Below are 22409 nucleotides of genomic sequence, written 5' to 3'. Positions count from 1 at the left end.
AATTTAGTTTTGTTCTTATTTAGTGTGGAAGACTTGGGCAAGGTACCTGTTTCAAGCCTACTGCCCCAAATGCATCAGAAGCTCAAGGGCACTTGATAATTGTAGCTTTTAAAAGTTAAGTGATAGGCCTGGATTATTATCTGTCTCTCTGTTTTGAAATTCCACCTCGTGTTTGTAGGTGTCTGTTCTGAGTGTGTATTCCACTCACCTGACTGTCTCGTGGGGTCATATCTGAGTCTTGTGTCCATTATGTATGGCTGTCACTGTGCCTTATGCATCTTAAATACTCAGTAAATGTTTACTAAATGAATGAGCTTAAAGGTCGCTCTGGGGCTGGATCTGACACTCAGCTGTCTGATGTGAAGTCTCTGGACTCTGGTGATCCTCAGACCTTAGATAAGCGACCTCTTTGACATCTTGTTTTTATCTGAGAACTACAGAATATGTGTAACTCTTCAACCTAGGTCCTTTGTGTCCTTCATTAGCTCGCAGTAGTATTTTTGTGAATGACATTATTGAATGAGTGTTAAATGATTTGTTTTTCATTGACCAAATGACCTCTCCCAATGACATGAGTACGGCTTTTATAACCTTTGCATGCTAAATATTTTCTGGCAGGTCTTCATCAATGAATACTTATTTTCCTTGTTCATACATGCTTTTTTTTTGTTTGTTTGTTTGTTTGTTTGTTTTTAAACACAGCCTCTAGTTTCCATAAAAACAAAAGGAAACAAAAACCCTGTTCTTTGGCTAACAGAACGTTTGTGTATGTGTGAGCTTTATTTCTTACCCTGTTATTCTTCCAAAATTGGAATTTAGGGGAAACCGAAGAAGAACGAGAGCCTGTGGAGCATCGCGAGAGGCGTGATCAGAATGCTGCGGAAAAACTACGGGTGCGTCCGCGTGGATTTTGCGCAGCCGTTTTCCTTGAAGGTGAGCGTGTGTCGCACGACGCTGCTTCAGGGCGCTGGCGCGGCGGCATCGGTGGGTCTGGGCTCTCGCCTGCCTCTGCTCCCGCTTCTCTCGCCTCAGCTCCTTCTGTAAAGTGAGGGCTGTGCCAAGAGTGGCCTTTTCTACATGTTTCTACCTGTCTGACGCTTGTTAACCAAGGCCAGTACATACCTGGCTTTGGGAGATTTTGGGTTCAACACTTATTGCTATTTTTTTTTAATTCGTGAGAATTTTGCATGTTGTTATATAATATACCAGTGTTTTATATTGTGTTTTAAAATGGCTTTTTGGGGGACATTTGTCAAGACATGACCCCTAAAAGCTGGGCACAGGTGACAGTGTGGGATGATGCTGTGACCGACCAAGTGGAACCTAGGACTCGTACATGCTGGGGGGTGGGGTCGCCCTCATGGGGAAGCCTGGGCCCCCTGCGTCCCCTGCGTCCCCAAAGTTGTGAATTCCGGAGGTTTTTGAGTTGGTTAAAGAGAAAGAGAAGAATGGGTAATGGTCCTGCTTCTCCTCCTGTTCCGTTTCCTGGTTTCATTTTAAAAGATTCTGATTGCTGTGCTAGATGCTCTCTGGCCTTACGGGCTTTTGGCTTAGGAGTGTCCACATTTCTCACCATCTTTAAAACTACTGTGCAGCATCTCTGTCTCACCGTGATTGGCCTTGGGGTTGAGGTTCTTTTGACTGTTACGTGACCCTCGGGTTGTCCGGTTTCCTCTAAAAAGCCTGGTTATGCCCGTTATCACTAATAATAATATTGGGAATGTTAAATAATTTTTTGAAGATAGGAGAAAAGTTCACTTTTCTCCTTTAATGTATAAAGGGGATTTTGCTGAGGCATCATCCTGTTCGTTGTATTTTCAACCCTTAGACTTGGTGCGGGACGACGCCCTGTGGTTGTACTGGGCTCCTGGAGGTAGTTTGGGCTGGGAGGGTACCCCTCCGGCTCTGCAGCACGGCGCGTGTTATGCAACAACCCCCTCTTTGCTTTTTGACTATTGAGTATGTTTTACATATGTTTATGTAAATGAGACAATGAGAGCGAATGTTTTCCTTCCCCAGGAATATTTAGAAAGCCAGAGTCAGAAACCTGCGTCCGCCCCACTCTCTCTGGAACAGGCGTTGCTACCAGCCATACTTCCTTCAAGGTGAGGTTTGTGGGAATTTGCATATTCACTAAACTTTCCAGTGTCTATTATTTTTATGTATCAGCACTGAAAGAGCTTCTGCTGTCCTCAGTGCGGTGGCTGCACCCAGGTGACTGGAGTACAGCGGGTGGAGCATGGAAGCAGCCTTCCCTCAGGTCCAGGGCAGCTTGAAGAGGAGCATGCGTGTGCTGGTCTTCACTTTCTAGCTCAAGTGGCTTTTATGAAGGCTGTTGAAGTGGTGTGCTTTCATAGTTTGGAGGCTTTCGATTTATTCGCATTATAAATCTACTTGATTTTGTGAATCAGGCAGGAGTTCTTGTTTGACTTGTGCTTTTTACCTGAATTCTTTTTGATAGTAACCTAGATAGTAACCTAGATAGTAACATTGTACATAAGTGCACAGTGCCAGAGGTCTTCTGTGTGAATTTTTCAGAATTCAAAATGAATCATACCTTAGAGGAGTTGAATGTGAAACCTTTCCTTTAATGTGTTAGAGAAACTGAATATTAAACCTTTCCTTTAATGCAATCAAATGTCAAATTTTCATAAACATTTAAAAATAAGGTATCTTGCTTCATGCGCGTTGTTAGCCAGTGGGTTTTAGAATTGATGTACTAATAGACTGTTTAGTTATAACCGAAGGGTGTGTTTTGGCCGGGAGAGTGTACTACACATAACAGTATATCATGAAGGAAAAGAACCCACGGAACTAATTATTTGTGGTTTAAATTTAGAATCTGTAGTAGTTTACAGTGTCTGATACATTTACACCTCAGGCCCACGTAGTTTGCTCTGTAAGAGAGTGTGACTGCGGAAGTCTGACTTTTAAGAGGCCTTTTCAGACCCAGCGATGCTGCTGACGAAGGTGCAGACACGTCCACCAACGAGTCCGGAAACGCCGATGAGGAGTCGCTCCGGAGGCGGCTGATCGCCAACCTGGCCGAGCACATTCTTTTCAGTAAGTGCTGGAGGCGCCCTGCCGTCCTGTCCTGCGGTCCGGGTCGGGCACGTGCGCTGCGGACCCTGCAGGAGCTGGGTCCGCCCGGTTCGGTTCCACGTCAGGCTGCAGCACCTGGTCCTAGGTGGCGGGGGGTGCATCGCTAGCAGGAAGGCGGCACTGTGAGGTCCGAGGTAACTGAGGGCAACGTCTCACCATTGCCTTCACAAAGCATTTCGTATCGCCGACATGACTGGGTTGCTCTTCTGCTCTTGAATTTGTTTCCTTGAACTAACCTGTAGTCAGCATCTAGGTTTACAGTTGCCTGTCCCTTTCCTCTCTGACCCCGGGATTGGTTATCAGCAAATACCGAGGAGCTGCCACGAGTAAAGCCTTGTTTTTAGCCAGGGGGATACAAACTGTGGGATGAATGGTTCGGCACTTAAAGAGCTTCTGCTGTTCTCAGTGGGGTAGCTGTACACAGACTATTTACGTGGAGCGAGTTGAACGCAGACGCAGCCTTCCTTAAGTTCCAGATGGCAGTGTCGTGTCCGGCTGGAGAGGCTGCTTTGTCGGCCACGGCAGCCTCGTGGTCCCGTGGTGTGCAGGCCACATCGGACCTTCCCTCTGTTTCCTGGGCCCCCCTGCCCGCCAGGTCAGAGTTGCAGCTCGGCCTGCCAGCACTGGGTGGAGGCTTCCTCGCCTCCTGCGGCTCCTCCCGCCCTCGCCGCTCTCACCTGCTTGCTGCTGGACCAGAGCTTTCCCCCCCAGCACATCTGACGCGTCTCTCTCCCGCGCCTGAATTCCAGATGCTACTACAAACACTACATCCTTAATGTTGGGAAATTGGGAAATAGGGATAAAACCCACTACCAAGTAACCAGGGCGTTGCCGTTTAGTCTCTGAAAATCTTTTTCACAGTTTTATAATTGTGTTCTTTTCCATTTATAACACAAATATTTACTTATTTATTTTTAACAAAAGCTTTACAAACATTTTTAATGGCTATAAATATAATTCTGGGTACTGTTTTATTTTTTAAACACTAGAGACAGTATCAATGCGAGTGAAGTATTCGTGAGTTCATTATCATCTCAGAAAACTCACAAATGGTGTGTTTATTTCGGATTATCCCACAGGCATTGTCCTATTTGGTTTTTATGATCATAATGGCCTACAAATTCAGAGTATGGGGTTATGGACTAGCGTCATTCTCAGATTTATTTCTGTCCCCATCTTCCCCGCCTCAGAGCCGGCGGGAAAGAGGACACGGAAATGCACTGAGCACCGTGACGGTGGGGCCCGCGGCGGGCCAGCCCCTTCCCAGCTCACTCGGCCTGGCGGACTAGCCGGTGTTGCCATTTACGGAGGGGAGGGGAGGCTGAGGCTGGGAATTTAAGATACCTCCCCCAAGTCATGGCATTGGTCAGTGTAGAGGTTGGGCTTTGAACCCAGTTTCTCTGACTTTGAGCCGCCCCTCCCCCGCACCTCCGTGAATACCTGCGGGAGGGGTGTAGACTTACGGTGCAGCAGACTGCGGCCAGGGGCAAGCCCAGGGGCACGACAGCAGGGTATCCTTGTGGAGCTTGCAGGACAGGCTTATGCTTTCGGTCTTGGTGTTTCCATAAAGGTGTCTCTCGGTCGTTCAGTAACTGAATTCCACTATCCTGCATGCAAGGTGGGCCTGCCTCAGACTGAATGCTGTTATACAATGAACAATGATCTCTAATGGCCCAGAACACGCTATAATGTGGTCACTTCCTCCTGATAAATCACCTTTATGGGCAATGTGGTAGAAGGCTTGTAAGTTGTAAACACTCCTGTTTAAGACTTAGGGACTTTGAAAATGTTTAGTTATATTTAAAAAAAAAAAATGCAGATGGCCCTGGCTGGCGTAGCTCAGTGGATTGAACGTGGGCTGCGAACCAAAGTGTCACAGGTTCGATTCCCAGTCAGGGCACATGCCTGGGTTGTAGGCCATGACCCCCAGCAACCACACATTGTTGTTTCTCTCTCTCTCTATCTCCCTCCCTTCTCTCTCTATAAATAAATTTAAAACAAGAAATCTTTAAAAAAAAAAGCACAGCTGAAGCTCTGTGTTTGCCTTCCAGCGGCGAGCAAGTCCTGTGCCATCATGTCCACGCACATCGTGGCCTGCCTGCTGCTGTACAGACACAGGCAGGTGCGTCCGCGGGGCGGGGCGGGGTGGGGTGGCATGAGCCGGCGGGGGTGGCTGTGCTCTGTTGGGCGTTTGAACGCCGGGTGTGGGGTATCGGTTTCTTGACATTCTGGGGGACCAGCGTTTCCACCAGTTTTTTTCTCTGCTTTGGTGTTTTGGCCCTTTGTCTGTGTGTGCCTACAGGTGGCTGCAGAAAGGCCAAGGCAAGGAAAAAAAAAATCCTCGGACAGCCCCCCGGCCTTTTGGGAAGCAGGTTTTCCACTGTCGTGAGACCGTTTCTGCCTGTTTCTGTAGGGAGTCGATCTCTCCACGTTGGTGGAGGACTTCTTCGTGATGAAGGAGGAAGTCTTGGCTCGTGATTTCGACCTGGGGTTCTCGGGAAATTCAGAAGACGTGGTCATACATGCCATCCAGCTGCTGGGCAATTGCGTCACCATCACCCACACCAGCCGGAACGATGAGTTTTTCATTACTCCCAGCACGACCGTCCCATGCGTCTTTGAGCTGAACTTCTACAGCAACGGGGTGCTGCACGTCTTCCTCCTGGAGGCCATCGTAGGTGCGGTGGGCCCCGAGGCGTGTTCCCAGAACATACACGGGCCCAAGGCGCAGAGTGGCGCCTGCCTCTGCTTGGGTGGCGGCCCCTTGTGTGAGGGAGTGCGTTGCTGTGTTTTTAGCTTTCAAATAAAAATATAGTCTGCTGTATTACTACTTATAGCTCATTTTCACATCTACTATCCAACAAGTAGTTCCTGAGTTAGTGCGTAGTGTGATAGCGATGACTCAGGGAGAGAGGTGCGGCGGCGTCTTGCTCTCCAGGAGCTGACAAACCGGGTGAGAGGAGCCATTCCCACGGCAGTGACGCGAGTGGTGGGGGCTCACTCGTGACCAAGGGGGACAGTGGAGAAGGAGAGCGGAGGGGACCGAAGGCCCCGGGGAAGGCATTTGGCAGAGCTGGGATCACATGGACTCATGGGAAGTGAATCCTGAAGGGGGTTTACTGAAATTCCTCCAGGGAAATGCAGATAATTCTTTTTTTAAAGATGTTATTTGTTTAGAGAGAGGGGAAGGGAGGGGGAAAGAGAGGGAGAAAAACATCAATGTGTGGTTGCCTCTCACGTATCCCCTACTGAGGACCTGGCCCGCAACCCAGGCACATGCCCTGACTGGGAATCGAACCGGTGACCCTTTGGTTCACAGGCCGTTGCTCAATCCACTGAGCTGCACCAGCCAGGGTGCAGATCATTATTTCTGACGTAACAACCTGGTGAGGTTATCCAAGTTATCCGAGCCAGTTGAAGTTTTTCTTGGCGCACTAAGGCAGCTGGTTTCACCGATGCTTTCCTTTCCTCAGCCTGCAGCCTTTACGCAGTCCAGAACAAGAGGGGCGCGGGCGGGCCTGCTGGCGGGCCTGCTGGCGGGCCTGCTGGCGGGTCCCCCAGCCTGATCAGCCAGGAGCAGCTGGTGCGGAAGGCGGCCAGCCTGTGCTACCTGCTGTCCAATGAAGGCACCATCGCTCTTGTAAGTACCAGATTTTCGCGTTGCCTGTTCTCTTTTTCCTAAGCATTTTTACGGACATCAGCCACCTTTGTTTTTTCTCTTAGAGAATTTTCTCCCTGTGGCCGAGGCTTCCCGTTCATTCTCCTGCCGGTCCCACTGCTCTCCAAAGCAGTCTGTTGTTTGCTGCCCAGGTGTGGGGTGTGCTGTCAAAGTCACTGCCCCGGTGACCCTGTCGTGCACCCGCGATTGCGCCACATTCTGCCTCGGTCGGACCCAAGGTTGCCGAGCTCTTATCTCGCAGAAGGCACTGGGTCAGAGGCTTGTAAATAATTAACGCGTCCGCTCGTAGATGGTGGAAACATAGGAGATAAGAGGCAGGAACAGCCTTGAAAAGCAGATGTGCTCAACCCTTTCTTACTTCCCACGTGGGGAAACTAAGGCCCAGTAGGACTCAGGAGCATTTTATGTTATTTTCAAGCACTCGTTGGCATTTATAATGAGGCACACGTATTAAGCAGTAGAGAGAGATTTTTTCCTCAAAGCAACCCAACAGATAGAATTCGTGTTTTATTTAAAGTCTAGTGTTCTCTCCCATCCACTTGTACGGATGTGTCGTGGGACATTTGTGAGTGAGTATGAGTGTTATGAGCACAGCCCTCCTGTCCTGCATGGTGGCCTTTGCAGGTGGCATATTGGTGGCCCTCGGGGGATGGGGAGCAGGGAGGGTGGGTAAGTCTGCCAGGGTTGCCTTCGTCCTTCTCCTGGGTCTGGTGGAGTTATTTTACTATTGTGTTTCCTCGTGCACCACCGTTATGTACCACATTTACTCCACGAGAGTCCTGGGGAGAAAACGTCTTGCAAAGGGAAAGAAGTAGGTGGCGGGGCCTGACAGGCAGCCCTGTGAGGCCTGGCTCTGCCAGGGGAGGGGGCGAGACTGGGCTGGGAGCGCCTTCGCAGGTGGTGCCACGGTGGGGGCTCTGCCGTGCAGGTGAGTGAGGTCTCTGCGGGGCTTTTCCCACAACCACACGTATTTATCAGGAGGGGCGGGCATTGGAAGTCTTAGGACGTGCCCCGTGGAGCGAGGTAGCTCGTATCATGGAAGTACATGGCAGCAACCTTGTACAGTGTTTTTCTGTTCTGAACAAAAGAAGTGTAGGACTCTGACATTGACATTTATTTTTATTTATATTTTTGATTTGATCTTTGTATTTTTTAAGAGATTTTATTTATTTATTTTTAGAGAGGGAAGGGAGGGAGATAGAGAGAGAGAGAGACATCAATGTGCGGTTGCTGGGGGCCATGGCCTGCAACCCAGGCATGTACCCTGACTGGGAATCGAACCTGCAACACTTTGGTTCGCAGCCTGTGCTCAATCCACTGAGCTACGCCAGCCAGGGCGATCTTTGTATTTTTTCCCATCACTATTTAGTCCCCTTACTCCCCCTCCCTCCAGCAATCCCCACACGGTTGTCCATGTCCATGGGTCTATTTTCCTCTTTGCTCTATCCCTCTACCTCCTCACCCCCCCAACCTGTGCTGTCATCTGTTCTCCATCTGTGAGTCTGTCCCCGTTTTCCTTATCAGTTCAGTGTGTTCGTTAGATTCCACATGTGAGTGACACCATATGGTATTTGTCTTTTACTGACTGGCTTATTTCACTTAGCACAATGTTTCCCAGGTCCATCTGTGCTGTCGCAAAGGGTAATATTTTTCTTGTTTATGGCCGAGTAGTATTCCATTGTGTAAACATCCCGTAGTTGTTTTATTCACTCATCCATTGATGGACCCTTGGCCTGCTTCCATGTCTTGGCGATTGTAAAGAACAGTGCAGTACGTTGGCGTTGACATTTAAATGTCTTTCCTTTTCAGCCCTGCCAGACATTTTACCAAATTTGCCATGAGGCAGTAGGAAGGTTTATCCAGTATGGCATTCTTACAGTGGCGGAGGTAAGAGAAGTAGCTTTTCTTTGTCTGTCTTTGTTTAATTTCTCACTCTTCATTTCCTTGTCTTTTCTACCAATTATTTTAACCAATATAACAACCAATTCTATTAGCCAATAATTACCTTTGATATACAGTCAAGTCCAGATGAAGAGGAGAGAAAATCCAGAATGAGGAGAATAAATGTTCTTTGGGATCGTTTAATATTTTGGTTCCTTTTGTGTGACTGCTGTTGTGTAAAATGTGCCTGGACTCAATTCCAGGCATCATCCCGAAGTTGCTGTGTGAGGAGATGTTTTCTCAATGTGCTTGTCGCTCGCAAGTGTGCATTTTTCTCTTTTGAGGTTTTGTTTTCATTGTGGTAAATTTAGCAGCATGGTTATGACCTGGGGAAGCAGATCTCAGTTTAGAAAGGGTGCAGGTATCTGTAGTTGATGTGTCTGGTAGCTTTCCCCCAACCCCTTCTTTCCTCCTTCCTTCCCTCGCCGTTTCCTGAGTGGTTCTGCGGTTGGAAGGGGAGGTGGATTGGCCTGTGACGGGCCAGACGGAGAAGGGCAGGGGAGGGAATGCGTGCAAACTGCGTGGCCGGGGCCCTGTCGGCGGGGTGTGTGCCGTGCACGTTGGTTCACTGCTGGTCATCTCGTTGGCACAGCAGGACGATCAGGAGGATATTAGCCCCGGTCTTGCTGAGCAGCAGTGGGACAAGAAGCTTCCCGAACGTTTGTCTTGGAGGAGTGACGAAGAAGATGAAGACAGTGATTTCGGTGAGGAGCAGCGAGATTGCTACCTGAAGGTACTTGGGTGAGGAATGCTGGTGGACGTTACACTGATGGGTGGAGGCCGAGGCTGCCACTAGTTAATGAGGCTCCAAGAGAGTGGGATTCTGGTGGCTTGGTCACACCTACAGTACCCACAAAGCACTGCAGCTCTTTCGACCTACTGAATAAAGGCATGCAAGCTGTTTGGGTTGAATTAGTACATTGAATTGTGAGTATAATTAAATGGAAAAGGAAACAAGCGCAACTTCAGGAAAGCGAATGTCCTGGTTGATGCCTTCATGACCCTCTCGCCAGAATAGACAGGTGCAACCTGCACGCACACCTGCATACACACCTGCGTGCACACCTGCTTGCACACCTGCTTGCACACCTGCCCTCATTCCTAAGGGGGCGGTGTTTTTGTTCGGTCACTGCCAAAGCAAGGCAGTGCCATCCAGCTACGGTGGAGAAGTCAGCAGTCAGCTGCCACTGGCTGGCTGCTCTTGCTGAGCATTCTCGGTCTTGCCATCCCTTCTAAAATTTTATGCTTCCATCTCTTTGCCTTGATTAATACAAGTCCTATCACAGGAGGAAATTCAGACTTTTAAGTTTGATTGTCCCTGATTTAGAGAAATCAGTTTTGTCTAATTTGTAATTTTAGAGATGAATAATGATGACTGATCTTTCTGAACACCTGAAGTGGATTACTTTCTCTGGAGTGGGATGACTCCCCTCGTTTACACACACACGGAGTCGGGAGGTGTAGCTTCTGGAGATCCCCAGTGACATTTAGAAGATTTTTCCATTTGGGCTTTATTAGTTCCAGGATGGGGCAGTGACCTAGCCTGGCACACACCCGAGGAGCTTGTCTGAATATGCCTGTTTTGGGGGGACAGTGAGAGCCCCCCATCACCACCGCCACTTCCCTTCCTCTGCTGGATTGTGGGCTGGACAGCTGAGGGCGGCAGGAAGTGGGGACAGGGAGGGACTGAACTGATCTTGTGGTCTTGTCATGCGACCTTGCTGTGCCCTTGAGTGACTGTCAGCCAGGCTTCCAGCCCTGTGGAGTCTAACCCTAGGACTGGCTATTGTCAGTGATGACAATACGTCATAATTATGTCGTTCAAGTATGACGGTTTCTTCTAGCCAGATGCTCAGTGAACACAAACCTCACAGACTGTAAAAGTCAATGATTATGAAAAAGAATGCTTTTCAAAACCGACAGTCATTTCCGACAGGGGCTCTGTGCACACGCAGCATCAGGCTGGTCCTGGGCAGTGACAGTGCGAGCCGCCTTCTGAAGTTACTGGGCCCCCAGGAAGTCCCTCTGTCCATGAGTCGTTTCTTCGGTCCCTTCCCCATGACCTGGTCTCCGCTCTTGCCCAGGTGAGCCAGTCCAAGGAGCACCAGCAGTTCATCGCCTTCCTGCAGAGGCTCCTGGGCCCCCTGCTGGAGGCCTACAGCTCCGCCGCCGTCTTCATCCATAACTTCTGCGGCCCCGTGCCCGAGCCGGAGTACCTGCAGACGGTGCACAGATACCTCATCACCAGAGCGGAGAGGAGCATCGCCGTCTACGGTGCGTGGGCCGCTCGTCGGGCTCCTTGCAAACCGAGGATCGTTCGATTGCCGGAATCGGCTCATTGTAGGAAACCGTGGGGGGAAACATTTGCAAAATCGTCCTGACCCCTCACTCCGTAGTCCCATCTTTTGTGGGACCCATGGACGGCGCTGCACGTTGTTGTTGGCTCGTTCTTGTTGCGCTGTAGTAGCCCACTGTGTGAACACCGAGTCCTGCTGGTGCGTTGTGATCTCCGTGGGTACTTGGGTTGTTTGCCGTTCAGAGCTACTGCGAATAGTGCCGCTCCGCACGAGTGTACGTGCGTGCGTCTCTGGGTGAACGTACGCACGCATTAAGTTGGGTGCATATCTAGGGGTAGAATTGCCTGCTCGCGGGGCGCGGTGGGTCCTGAGGATGCTTCGCAGGTGGGTGGCGCTTGGTCTGCACCTCCACCAGCGGTGCCTGTTCGGCTGCTCCCCATCCTGGCCAGCACTCGGTGTTGCCCGCTGAATGAGAGACGTGATGGGCCTGGGGGTAGCACTTTATACAGTTATGGCTTAGAACTGAAACCACCTTGCATCGTGTTTAGAGACAGAGCTCTCTAGAGATGGCATTCTGTCTGGAGACGTGTTGGTCTGATCCAGATCCGTATCTGGAGAGATCTCTCTCTGAAGACACAGATGGATCTGGTCTGGATCTCCATCTAGCGACAGTGTCCCTTTGCTCTATAGATGAGGAGACCGTTCAGGTCACAGAGCTAGTTAGTGGGCCCGCCTGGCTTTCGAGCTCTCTGGCCTCTGGCCTGTGCTCTTTCGGGCTCCACCGCTGTGGGGACCATCTGCGCCGTTTCAAAGGGTTCCCACACACCCCATTTGCCTCTCACAACACCCCTGCCAGATGGATGTTTTAGGTATTTCTCCTTCCCTTTCCTTCCTTCCTTCCTCCCTCCCTCCCTCCCTCCCTTCCCCTCCCTCCCTCCCTCCCTTCCCCTCCCTCCCTTCCTTCTTTCCTTCCTCCCTTCCCCTCCCTCCCTCCCTTCCTCCCCCCTCCTTCCTTCTTTCCTTCCTCCCTTCCCCTCCCTCCCTCCCTTCCTCCCCCCTCCTTCCTTCCTCCCTCCCTCCCTCCCTTCCCCTCCCTTCCTTCCTTCTTTCCTTCCTCCCTTCCCCTCCCTCCCTCCCTTCCTCCCCCCTCCTCCCTCCCTCCCTCCCTCCCTTCCTTCCTTCCTTCCTCTTTCTCCTCATTCTTCTCTCTCCTTCTTTTTCTTAAAAGATGACCCAGAAGGTTTAAAGCAGCAGCAAACCACCGGAGACCTCATGGGTCACCAGCCGCAGCCACAAAGTCTGACCTCAGCTTGCAGACTTGCCCTCATCCTCTTTGTAGCCTCCCCGCTTTCTTGGGTGGGTCTGGGGGCTTGCTGGGCCTGAACGTTTGACAGATCTTATTCTTCTCCACAGCTGAGAGTGCCACATACTGTCTTGTGAAGAACGCTCTGAAAATGTTTAAGGATATTGGGGTAAGTGTCCACCACTCACAGCGTGAAAGCTCGTGCCAGCTTCTGTTCCCCCTCTGTGTAGATCGAGTCTGTCTGCGCCCCCTGTGTGCTGGGGTGGGGCACCCTCAGAGGAGCAGTTTCTGCTGGGCTAGTCATGGAGGCATTCCTGGGGACGGGTGGGGGCATGTTGAAGGTGAGACCCATCAGGACAGGTTTCTTTGGAAGTTGCAGAATTTTGCTGGTTCTCAGCTTCATTCCAAAACTGTTTATACATAATGTGTCAGTGTGTTTGGAGATGGTTCTGCAGCCTGGCGGGGATGTTCACTGTGCCTCACGACTCCCAGTTATTTCCTTGTGTTCACCAGTGGTGCGAGAAGTGTCTGCAGCTGTCCTTGACTTTCACACGGGGCGCGTGTCCTGTGGAGCTGCAGTGGCCTTTAGGGCTGTGGGCGACTTTAAGACCAATTGTGGAGTGCACGCACTGGCTGCACCCACTGAACCCAGCACCGCCCGCGACTGCCCCCCACCCCCCACTCGCAGACACGTGCAGTGCGTGCTCTTAAAGCCAGGGTATGGGTTACATGCCTTCCTGCCTTGGGGAGGTCTAGGACACAGGTCAGAGTTGGTGACGGAAATGTCGCCTGTTTTGCTGTGTGTTTAATGCAATCTAAACTTCCTCTCCAGGTTTTCAAAGAAACCAAACAAAAGCGGGTGTCCATTTTAGAACTCAGCAGCACTTTCCTACCTCAGTGCAACCGGCAAAGACTCCTAGAATACCTTCTGAGTTTCGTGGTGCTGTAGGCGATGCTGGCACCTCTGGCAGGTGAGGGGCGTGGACGCCCCGGCGCGGCGCGGGCTCCGGCCCTGCTGGAAAGCGGGGGGTGCCCTCGTGTGGCCTGGCTGCCCTGTCGCGACGTGACCTCCTGGAAGACAAGTGCCTTCTCCCCCCAGGGATCCAGGGGCTCCCCGGCCCGAGGCGGCACGGCAGCCCGCAGGCGACGCTGCGCGGCCCTCTGCCTGCGCGTGCGGTTCCTAATCAGTAGGTTACAAAGTGAAATCTCAAAAATGATTCTGGAGTTTATGAAACTCTCACGTTTTAAGTGTAACTGTTAAGGACTAATTACTGTGAAGGACAAAAAAATGTAGCTGTATTCTGAACGGAATCTAGCGTGGTGTACTTAATGCTGTCAGGCAATCCACTGGTATATTTTCTCATTAACCGCTCATCTTCTTTTACAAGTAATTAAGTCACCCACTTACTGTTTTTTTTCCCCCCAGTTTTATCTTTGTCAATAGAAGGTACCTTTTACACAGGAACACCCTGCACCCCCAAGCGCTTCACGAAAGAACGGGCCGGCACACCTCACACCCAGGCACCATGCTGCACTGTCCTGCACAGTCAGATTCAGACAGTGTGTGACGAACTACATGAAAACACAGTGTTCGATGAGGTCAGGGACAGAGGTGATGTGATCGACAGCTAACACCAGGAAGCACAATTTGGCTGGCATGATTCAAGGTGAACCTGGCCAGAAAACTGACTTTGTACAATTTTGCTCATGGGAAAAAAGTGCCACTGAGTTTTCATTGACCAGCAAGTATTTAGGAATGACTTCTGTGTCATGTCTGTTTCCTCTCCCACCCCTCAGGGGTGCCTGCCTCTCACGGGGGCGGCTGCTCTTTGGAGATCCTCCAGCCAAGGAGCAGCTGTCTGGACCTTACTAGTTCCGCCCGACGGGCCGTGGGCAGGACTGTGCACGGAGCCCGGTCCAGGCGACTGGTGCCCATGCGAGGTGTGCGGTGTGCAGTGCGGGCAGCACTGGTGGGGGCCCTGCTGACCGGTGGATTGCCGGAGGCATTTATTGTGGATCTTAGCTTTGAGGAAAAGTCGTGGCCCTTTAAAAATTTAGAGGCATTGTATGCCCCAACTCCGACACCATGTAGTGGCGGATCGTTGTGTCAGCCTGTCTGTCTGTCCCTAGTAGGCGGAGCCTTCCTTTTTGGGAGCGGGGAGCACACGTGTTGGCTAAGTGTGGTAATTGTGGTGATTTCTTGAGGATCATGTGATAGTGAAACGTTTTCCAGCAGCTCACTTCCTCCTCTCCGTGGTCTCATGGAGCGAGGAACTTTTCCTAATGAATACTGCATCTAGTCTTTGCATTTAATATAAAAGTACTGAGAATGAAGTTTGTACTTTCATAAGCTTGTATTGTAAACACTAATCGTATTTCATGAATACTCTGTGTGTGGGGGAGAGAGCAGGACACTGATTGATACTTCACTTTGTCTAAAATAATCTCATAGCAATAACGGGGCCGTGGTGGCCCCCCACCCCCCTCGGGTCCCCCGCTGGGGGTATGTTCCTTTCTGACAGGGACGCCTGCACCATGTAAGCCATGGTCGTCATCGTTGCGGCTCTGGCGTGGAGCGGGGCCTCCACCTTGTAGCATTTCATTTCCCTCACTGGGGGTCCTGGGTCCGGGGATGCACAGGGAGGCTTACCCGTCCCCGAGTGCATTCCTCCTCTAGGCCAGCACACCTTGCACTAGCCTCTTCTCTTCACCCCCTGAATGAAAGACCCAGGAGTCCTCAGACCAGCCCTCGGCTCTCTGGGATGTCAGGGTTGGGACTGACTTCCTCGTGGGCACCGCGGCCCTGCTTGCCACTGCTGCTGAAAGCTGCCGCCTCCTGGCCGGGCTGAGCAGGGCGCGGCAGCTTCTCCGGCTGCATTTCCCCTCGCGGTAGGTCTGTTTTCTGGAAATCTAACCAGATGCTTCGAGGAATGCAACCTGTGATCCCCTAGCTCTCTCGCCACTCAACTCACTGTGAGACTAAATATGCATGCTTTTTTTGTAAGTAACTGGTGCTTTGAGAACCTTTTTTAAGGAAGAAAAATCCCAACCAAAGGCACGCCCCCTCCAGACCAGCTGTCCCCCCGAGCGAATGTCTCCACAACTCATCCTCAGTGCCTCGTTGCCGAGAACACACGTGGCGTCCCAGTCCGGCTTCCAGGTAGCAGTTTTGCTTCAGAGATTTATTTTCACTGTTTTCCAAAAGCGAATGGCTTCCATGTAAGATTCAACAAACAAATTAGGTGCTTGTAAATAATGTACTACAGTTTACTCTCTTGCATTTCTCTGAAACCGAAATGCATGCCTTCTAGGGAAAGACTGTGAGTCAAATTAAAAACACAAATAAAAAAAAACCCGATAGTAAACAGTGGGGAACAGCACTCCTTCCAGATGAGAGTGTCCCAAGTAATTCAGAAGAGGGGAAGGAATTTTTTGCTCTCTTAAATTTTATGGGAAACACAGGGGAAGAGCTAGTGTGGAGCCATCCCGCCGGGAAAGAACCCCACGAGCCAGCCTCCTCCGCTCAGGGGGTCTCCGGGAACCCTGAGGGGGAAGGAGGAGCTGCGTGGGGGATCGCCCTGAGTGTCAGCCCGGAGGTGGGATTTGCCGTCCCCTGGGCGGGTGGGGGGAGCATCTCCCATAGTTCCCGGTGCAGTTCGAGTGCCCCGTGCGGCGTCTGCAGCGGTCCGGGGGAAGAAAGTGTCACTGGTGACGTCAGCGTGGACGGGGATCCTCTTCCTGAGACCCCACGCGCGGCAGCGCAGCCAGGCTCAGACCTGCGAGTACCGAGCCCGTGTAACCACCCGGCGTTCCCGCACGTGGCTCCCCAGGGCCTCTTCCCCCCTCTGGGACTTCCGGGAACCGGAACTCTCATTGGGTTCCCTCCGGAGACACCAGGCCGGGCAGTCACTAAGGTGGCACGAAGGCCGAATCCGTGTGGATTCTGCACAAAAGTCACGTTGGACGGCTGTGCGTTTCCTCCCCTCGGGACAGGGAGCACGGAGAACCGCAGGACGGGGGTTCGAGCCTCTCCTTTGACGGGAAGGTCGGCTCTTGGCCATCCCGGGCTTTTTCACTACAAGTAGCAAAACTAACACAGAGATTAACTGGGGTAAGTGATTACGATTTTTATTCCAATTTAGATACAAATATTGCACAATTGAATGTACAGTAGATTTTTATCCACGGGTGGTTCTAGTGTTCAGCAGCGACAGGACCTATTCCTGAAGTTTATAAGACTTAATTTGGAACGTACATCTGTTTTTTAAAACACTCTTTTTTGGAACTTGAGACTTGGCAGCTGGCATTTGAGTTTAATACAAACTAATGACTGCATTTTGACTTTATTTCTGAATACGTAAAGCCCAGAAATGCCTTGATGGGAGGTGTTGAACTATTTGCCTGTTGCACAGAGAAACATTAAAATTGTGTGAAAAGTTGCTTTTACTGTGAAATTACATGGCGTGATTTTGTGAGCGGCACTCATTTGGAAACCTTGATCGATTTTTATGAGTGTTCATGTATTATAAGAAGCACAGAATTGTAGTTTTGTTTTAATAAACCAAAAAAAAAGTGAATATCTTCTTGATGTCTTACCTTTGTCATTAAGTTTCCTACCTAAGTCATTATACAAACAATTGTTCTTCTTTGACTTGACACAGAACTGTATTACAATGCTTGTGGGGAATCATCTGACACAAATCTACGTGAGAACGTGCGGAGTGTGACTTTGTCATCGACTCGGAGCTCCCGGGATGGCACCGGGCACTCACAGAGGCAGGCGGGTGCGTGTGGGCTCCCGCGCTCCGTAGCGCGTGTGCACGTCGCAGAGATCCTTTGGGTGTCTGTGAGACTTCCTGTCCACTGGGTGCCTCTGTCGAATCTCTGTACATTCAGTTTATGAAGATATGTACTGAAGGGTTTGATTTTCCCTACTAACACATAATAACTGCTCAGAAACAGTGGTTGACTTTTCGGTAAGCAAGGCGAGTGTGAGAGCACTGTTATCTGCAGATCCTTCAGAAGCACCCAGATGCAGCCTTCGCTCAAGCGCGCGCCCCGTGCAAGGGCTGCCCCCCGCCTGCCCGGTGATGCCCTCTGGGGCCTCTGGGTGCAGGGCAGCCTGACACCCGAGGCCACCCCGTCCGTTCTCCGCTGGCCTCTCCCCCTGAGCTTTATACCTGAACCTCCGGTTTTCCCTGGGAGCTGCCGTTGCCAAGACCGTGCCCTCGACGTTTGGGGCAGTCGTGTTTTCTTTCGCTTGAGCAGCTTTTGCTGCCCCTGAGCATGACCTTCACTTATCACAGCAAAATTACAATTTTACAACCACTCTCTCTAAGTAGAATGAATTTTGAAGACTCATTTCTCTATTTAAAAAAATATAGTTATTGATTGATTTCAGAGAGACACGTTGATGGGTTGCCTCCTGATGTGCACCCCAACTGGGACTGAACCCACGCCTCGGCGTGTGCCCTGAGCTGGCCCCGAAGCCGAGACCTCTCGGTTCACAGGGTGACGCTCCGCCAACTGGGCCACACCAGCCAGAGCTGGAGCCTAACCTCTCAGGGGCTCACTGGTTTTAGTCTTTCCTTGTTTAGTACTTTGCAGCCTGTCTTGTGCACGTGCATTCAGTCACATTCTGATGTTCCCCTGTGACACACACAAAGGCATCTTCTTGACTGTGGTCCCCCCACCCCGGTGGTGTCCGGGCCACGGCCGGGCCTCACCCAAAGGCTCCGGCTCCCTCTCCTTCCCCCAGGACTCCATTCTGCTCCCCACCTCCTCGCCTCCTGGCCCTTACCAGGCGGCTCTGGTGGTGTCACTGGATCCTGTGTTTTTTTAAGTAAGTTTTTGTCTGGAATTTGTATTTCGTATATGAAAACTTCCAATTTTTGCATACTGGTGCAACAAACTGTGGATCATGTACACTGGTTCTCTGGGCCATTTCTGTCTAGTCAGCTGCCCGCTCCCGTCTTCTGACCCAGGACAAGGCGGTTCATGAAAGGGTCCAGGTGCTCCTCCCAGGAGCCAGAGGCCACCCAGTGTTGGGGGCAGGTTGACCTTGACCCCGCTCCTGTGAGTGAAGCCAGTTTTAGGAGGACCCTGGGTGATGCTGGACCGTGCAACACTCGTCTGAGTCAGCCCTTGATGCCCGGCTTGTGGCCGTCCCTGCCACGCCAGGAAAGCGTGTGTCAAAACACGCCAGGGTCGCCACGCCAGTGGGCTTGTACCAGAGTAAAAGCTACGTAGGACTTGGAGTGATTAGAATACGTGAGTGAGCAAAGTCAGTTTCCGGCCTTCTGGGAAAACACCTGGCCACTTCCTGTGGCAAGTTAGTTGAAAATTAGAAGGAATAGAACCCGCCCTCAAACACCTGAGGAAAGTCCTCAACTCACAAAGCCAAGATCAAGACCTTGGTGTGAGGTGGCCGAGTAAGAGCAGGTGTAGACACCTTTCTCCTCGCTTCTCTCTGGGGTCTTCGTTAGCCGGCTGGTCCTACACCTAGGTCCTTGTTTGCCTGCAACGGTCCCTTCACAATGAATACAAAAGCCCCCTTTAGCTGTGGAAAGAGTCTAGGTTTGGATAATAGAACACACACACACACACACACACACGCACCCTTGTGTTTATGACCTGAGAACTTCAACCGTCGTCCAACTTACTTGTAAGGAAATGTTTACAAACATCTAATTGTGGCTTCTTCAATCTTTGCACTTCTTGGTGGGGGGGGGGACATCAGAGAAACAGCCCAGGGGTTCCCCCCCAAGGACAGTCCCCACTGTACAGAGTCCCAGAAAGCCCACCTCCTCCGGTACTGTTGGAAGAGTTGAGGCCAAATTCACATGCTTCGTTATTTTTCCGTTGTTGCAATGGTGAGCAAAACATCCCCACTCCTGTTTGGGTGACTGCTGTGCGTGGTGGGGGAGAGCTGCCGTCTCCCTCATCAGGGGACGGCGGGACAGCCATCGTGAGGGATCCCATGTGGCTGCCCTTGGTAGCCCAGAGGCTCCCAAGCCTGTTCGCCAGAGCAGCAGCATCTGCACCACCTGGGAACGTGCCAAAAGAGCAAGCACTTTAGGCCCCGCCTCAGTGGCCAGCACACTGCTGTCGTGGGCCCCTGGTGATACAATGCACAAGCGGTTTGAGAGCCCCTGCTCGGGGCACGCGCCTTGGCGAACACTGGGGCTCCACAGTTCTGCACGGCGTGCCCAGGAAGGGAAAACGCGGCGGGGGTGGGGGTGGGCAACCAACGCCTCTTCCAAACTGGCTGCTTCTCAGAGAAGCATTGACGCCACCAAGTGAACTGGACCGGACGGGGCTCTGAGATAAGGGTGCTTGGACCCTCTAGGAATGTCCAGATGCTTCCACACTGGAACATGGAAGTCCTGACCCTTGTCATGGCCTAGCCATCAGTGTAGATGACAGCGCAGCCTCTGAACTGTGTGACTTGTCCTACGGGCGCTTCTCAGCCCTCGATCCAGGAAAAGCAACACTGGCCCAAGTTTTATTCTGTGCGTGTTTTATGTAGTCTTCTTTAAAAAAAATTAAAGGGCTATATAAAGGAACAAAGCAGGGAGAGCCTGGAGTTTGGGGGCTGGGGGAGGGCCAGCACACCTAGGACAGAGTCTGGCCCCCTCGCACATGTGCGGGAAGACTCTGAACTAGTCACACCACCTCCGTGAACTCCTCTGTGCTGTGTGGAGAGGGTCTCACAAGGGATTTTTGAAGGAGCAATTAGGTGGAACGAGCGTGTTTTGCAAGTGTGAGTTACAAGCACAGGGTATTTAGTTTTCACTGTTTCCTATTCAGGACAGAGCATTTAGCTCTGAGAGTGGCATTAAGAGTCTCCTAGTAGCCAGCCCTCAGGTTTTACAGAGGAGAAGACCCCCCCCCCCCCCCCCCACCAACACCCATGCACACACTCGGTGATAACAGTCTGGACCAGAAGCACCACCGTTTGGCTTTTGGTCCCAGGACCACCAGCCAAACAGAATGTGAACAAATACGTACAATGTTGGGCTCCTGTCCAGTGAGGCAGAGATCATCCATGTGTTTGGAGTAGGAACTTGGAAAGTGACAGAATGTGGTGCAACTCGAGGGGAGTTCACCAGCTCCAGCAAAACACCGTGCTAGGCATGCTCCTACCTGGGATGCATTTGTGCGTATAGAGTGAGGCATTCATCGGATGATTCTTGTATGTGCCCTGACCAGGGATCGAACCCACAACCTTGTCATGTGGGGAAGACGCTGTAACCCACTGGACACCTGGCCAGGGCTGCTACAAAATAATTTCAAAGTCTGAAATGCATTATTATTTAACGTAAGAGCCTGGCCAAGTCTTTAGTAATATGAGATTTATAAAGTATGCAAATTAGAGTTAGTAACTGGTTATGTGACTTTGGCCAATCCCTTGATTTTTCCCATTTGTAGATTGGGACAAAAAAATAAAAAAGGATCCCATATCTATCACTGGAGTGCTGAGAAACCCAACCGAACCCGTGGGTGGTGCTTTGAAAGTATAATTTGTTCTCTAAACATAAAGACAACTCCAGTCATGGTGCTGAGTTTCTCGGGCTGGGCGCTTGCAGGAGATTCTGCAGGACCCAGGGTGTTCCCACACCCCTTGTCTGCCTGTTTCCAACCCGTGCTCCTGGGTGAACTTGAGGCTTACTTCAGACCACACACCTGCCTAGTCTGGGAACTTCGAATCATCCAAGAAATGAAGTCAACCCACAAGATGTCAGAGGATCTTTCTAAACTCCACAATTGTAGTAACATTCTAACTTTTGTTAAGACTAGGCGAGCATTTTACATGGAACAATGGGTTTGGTAACAAATAAAGGTCCTTCCCTCAGGGCTGGGACCTGGTAGTTTGCTACAGTTTCCTCTGCCCCACGCTCCCCGGCACTGAGGTCACAGGGTCATGGAAACATTGGGCTTGCGCTGTTTTATTTTGTTATTTTGTTTCAAAATAGAGAGCAATGTTTTAAAACGCATGTCTTTGTTACAAACGGACAAGAAAGCCGTCTGAGGCTGCAGATGGGCAGGCTGTCGTTTGCGGGGACAGTGAAGCAGCACACACGGAGCGTGAACTAATGGCCTGCTGCGGAGCCAGCAGCCATGCAGACCAGCCAGCCACTGTCCACGTCACAGAGGAGGTGGCGGGGGTGTGCAAGTCTGGGCAAACATCTCTGGTTTCTTAAGAGAAGCACGACCAGCTTGGCCCTCAAACACCTGCACTTTCCATAGGACCCTGGGGTTTCCTTGACCTTGGGCTTCTTTCAGAGTGTTTGAGTTCAGGATCTGGGTGTGGTAAGTCCCCACAGGCACCACATTTGGGGGTGGGATAGGGATGAGGGTGGAGGGAGAAATAAGAAGGGGGGTGATGCCCTAGGCAGTGGGGCTTTCCAGTTACCGCCATTGTTTAAAGCCCACCTCCCAGGACCCACGTGTCTGCCCCAGGAGCTAAACCTGCCCAATGGGGACAAAGAAGCCACAGCTGCTGGGGGAGGGGAAGCCAGTGCTGGCGCGGAGGGTGTTGGATGGGACTGGGACTTCGGGATGAGGAATGGAGGGCCGTGCCCTGGAAGTCAGGGGTGAGTTTATTTTCATGGCTTTCTTAGGGCACAGAGCCCTAAACTGCCAACAGACTGGAGTGTGGACAGGTAGGTCCCACGCCGGAGACTGGGGTCTTTGGGTTAACTGCCTTGGTGACAAGACTGCCGCTGAGGGGCTTTTGCTTTGTGATTCGGTGCCTAAAATCCGGCTGAGGCTGCCTGGGTTCAAGTCCCATCTCTGCACTCGCCAGCTCTGTGTCTTGATGAGCTGCCTCCGTATAACAAGGGGATGTACACTGAAGTAATGAATGCCCACGACACACTCAGCACCAAGCCTGGGACACAGTGAGCACGTTGTAAATGTTATGCTGTTCCGTGGGAGCCTGCGTCTTTCCCCCAACTCCGAGAAGTTTCGGCAGGACCCTGTGCTTTTTCTGCCTCCACCTGCCCACTCGCTCCCTCGGCCAGGGTTTCTGGAATTCTCTGACAGATGCCGCTGCGGAGACGGGCAGCCGAGTTCAGAAGGGGTG

General features: G+C 51.3%; 1 protein-coding gene across 3 annotated transcripts in view; it reads left to right on the top strand.

Annotated features, from left to right (window-relative positions):
• GPAM (glycerol-3-phosphate acyltransferase, mitochondrial) overlaps positions 1–16902 on the top strand; it is a 62232-nt gene extending 45330 nt beyond the window's left edge. For 2 of the 3 annotated variants that reach the window (XM_028513855.2, XM_028513856.2), the window contains exons 11-21: positions 820–933; positions 2020–2105; positions 2948–3063; positions 5154–5224; positions 5516–5780; positions 6576–6742; positions 8591–8668; positions 9315–9455; positions 10807–10996; positions 12433–12491; positions 13155–16902. In XM_028513855.2, coding sequence (XP_028369656.1) covers positions 820–933; positions 2020–2105; positions 2948–3063; positions 5154–5224; positions 5516–5780; positions 6576–6742; positions 8591–8668; positions 9315–9455; positions 10807–10996; positions 12433–12491; positions 13155–13271 — 1404 coding nt within the window. In that variant the 3' untranslated portion in view covers positions 13272–16902. The remainder of the gene's footprint in view (positions 1–819; positions 934–2019; positions 2106–2947; positions 3064–5153; positions 5225–5515; positions 5781–6575; positions 6743–8590; positions 8669–9314; positions 9456–10806; positions 10997–12432; positions 12492–13154) is intronic. The other variant, XM_036027288.1, reaches the window with a different exon arrangement.
• The last annotated feature ends 5507 nt before the right edge of the window (positions 16903–22409 follow it).

This window comes from Phyllostomus discolor, chromosome 5 (genome assembly GCF_004126475.2).
Source record: "Phyllostomus discolor isolate MPI-MPIP mPhyDis1 chromosome 5, mPhyDis1.pri.v3, whole genome shotgun sequence".
Lineage (NCBI taxonomy): Eukaryota > Metazoa > Chordata > Mammalia > Chiroptera > Phyllostomidae > Phyllostomus > Phyllostomus discolor.
The sequence above is the reverse complement of the archived record's forward strand: the minus strand, read 5'-3'. Positions and strand labels throughout refer to the sequence as shown.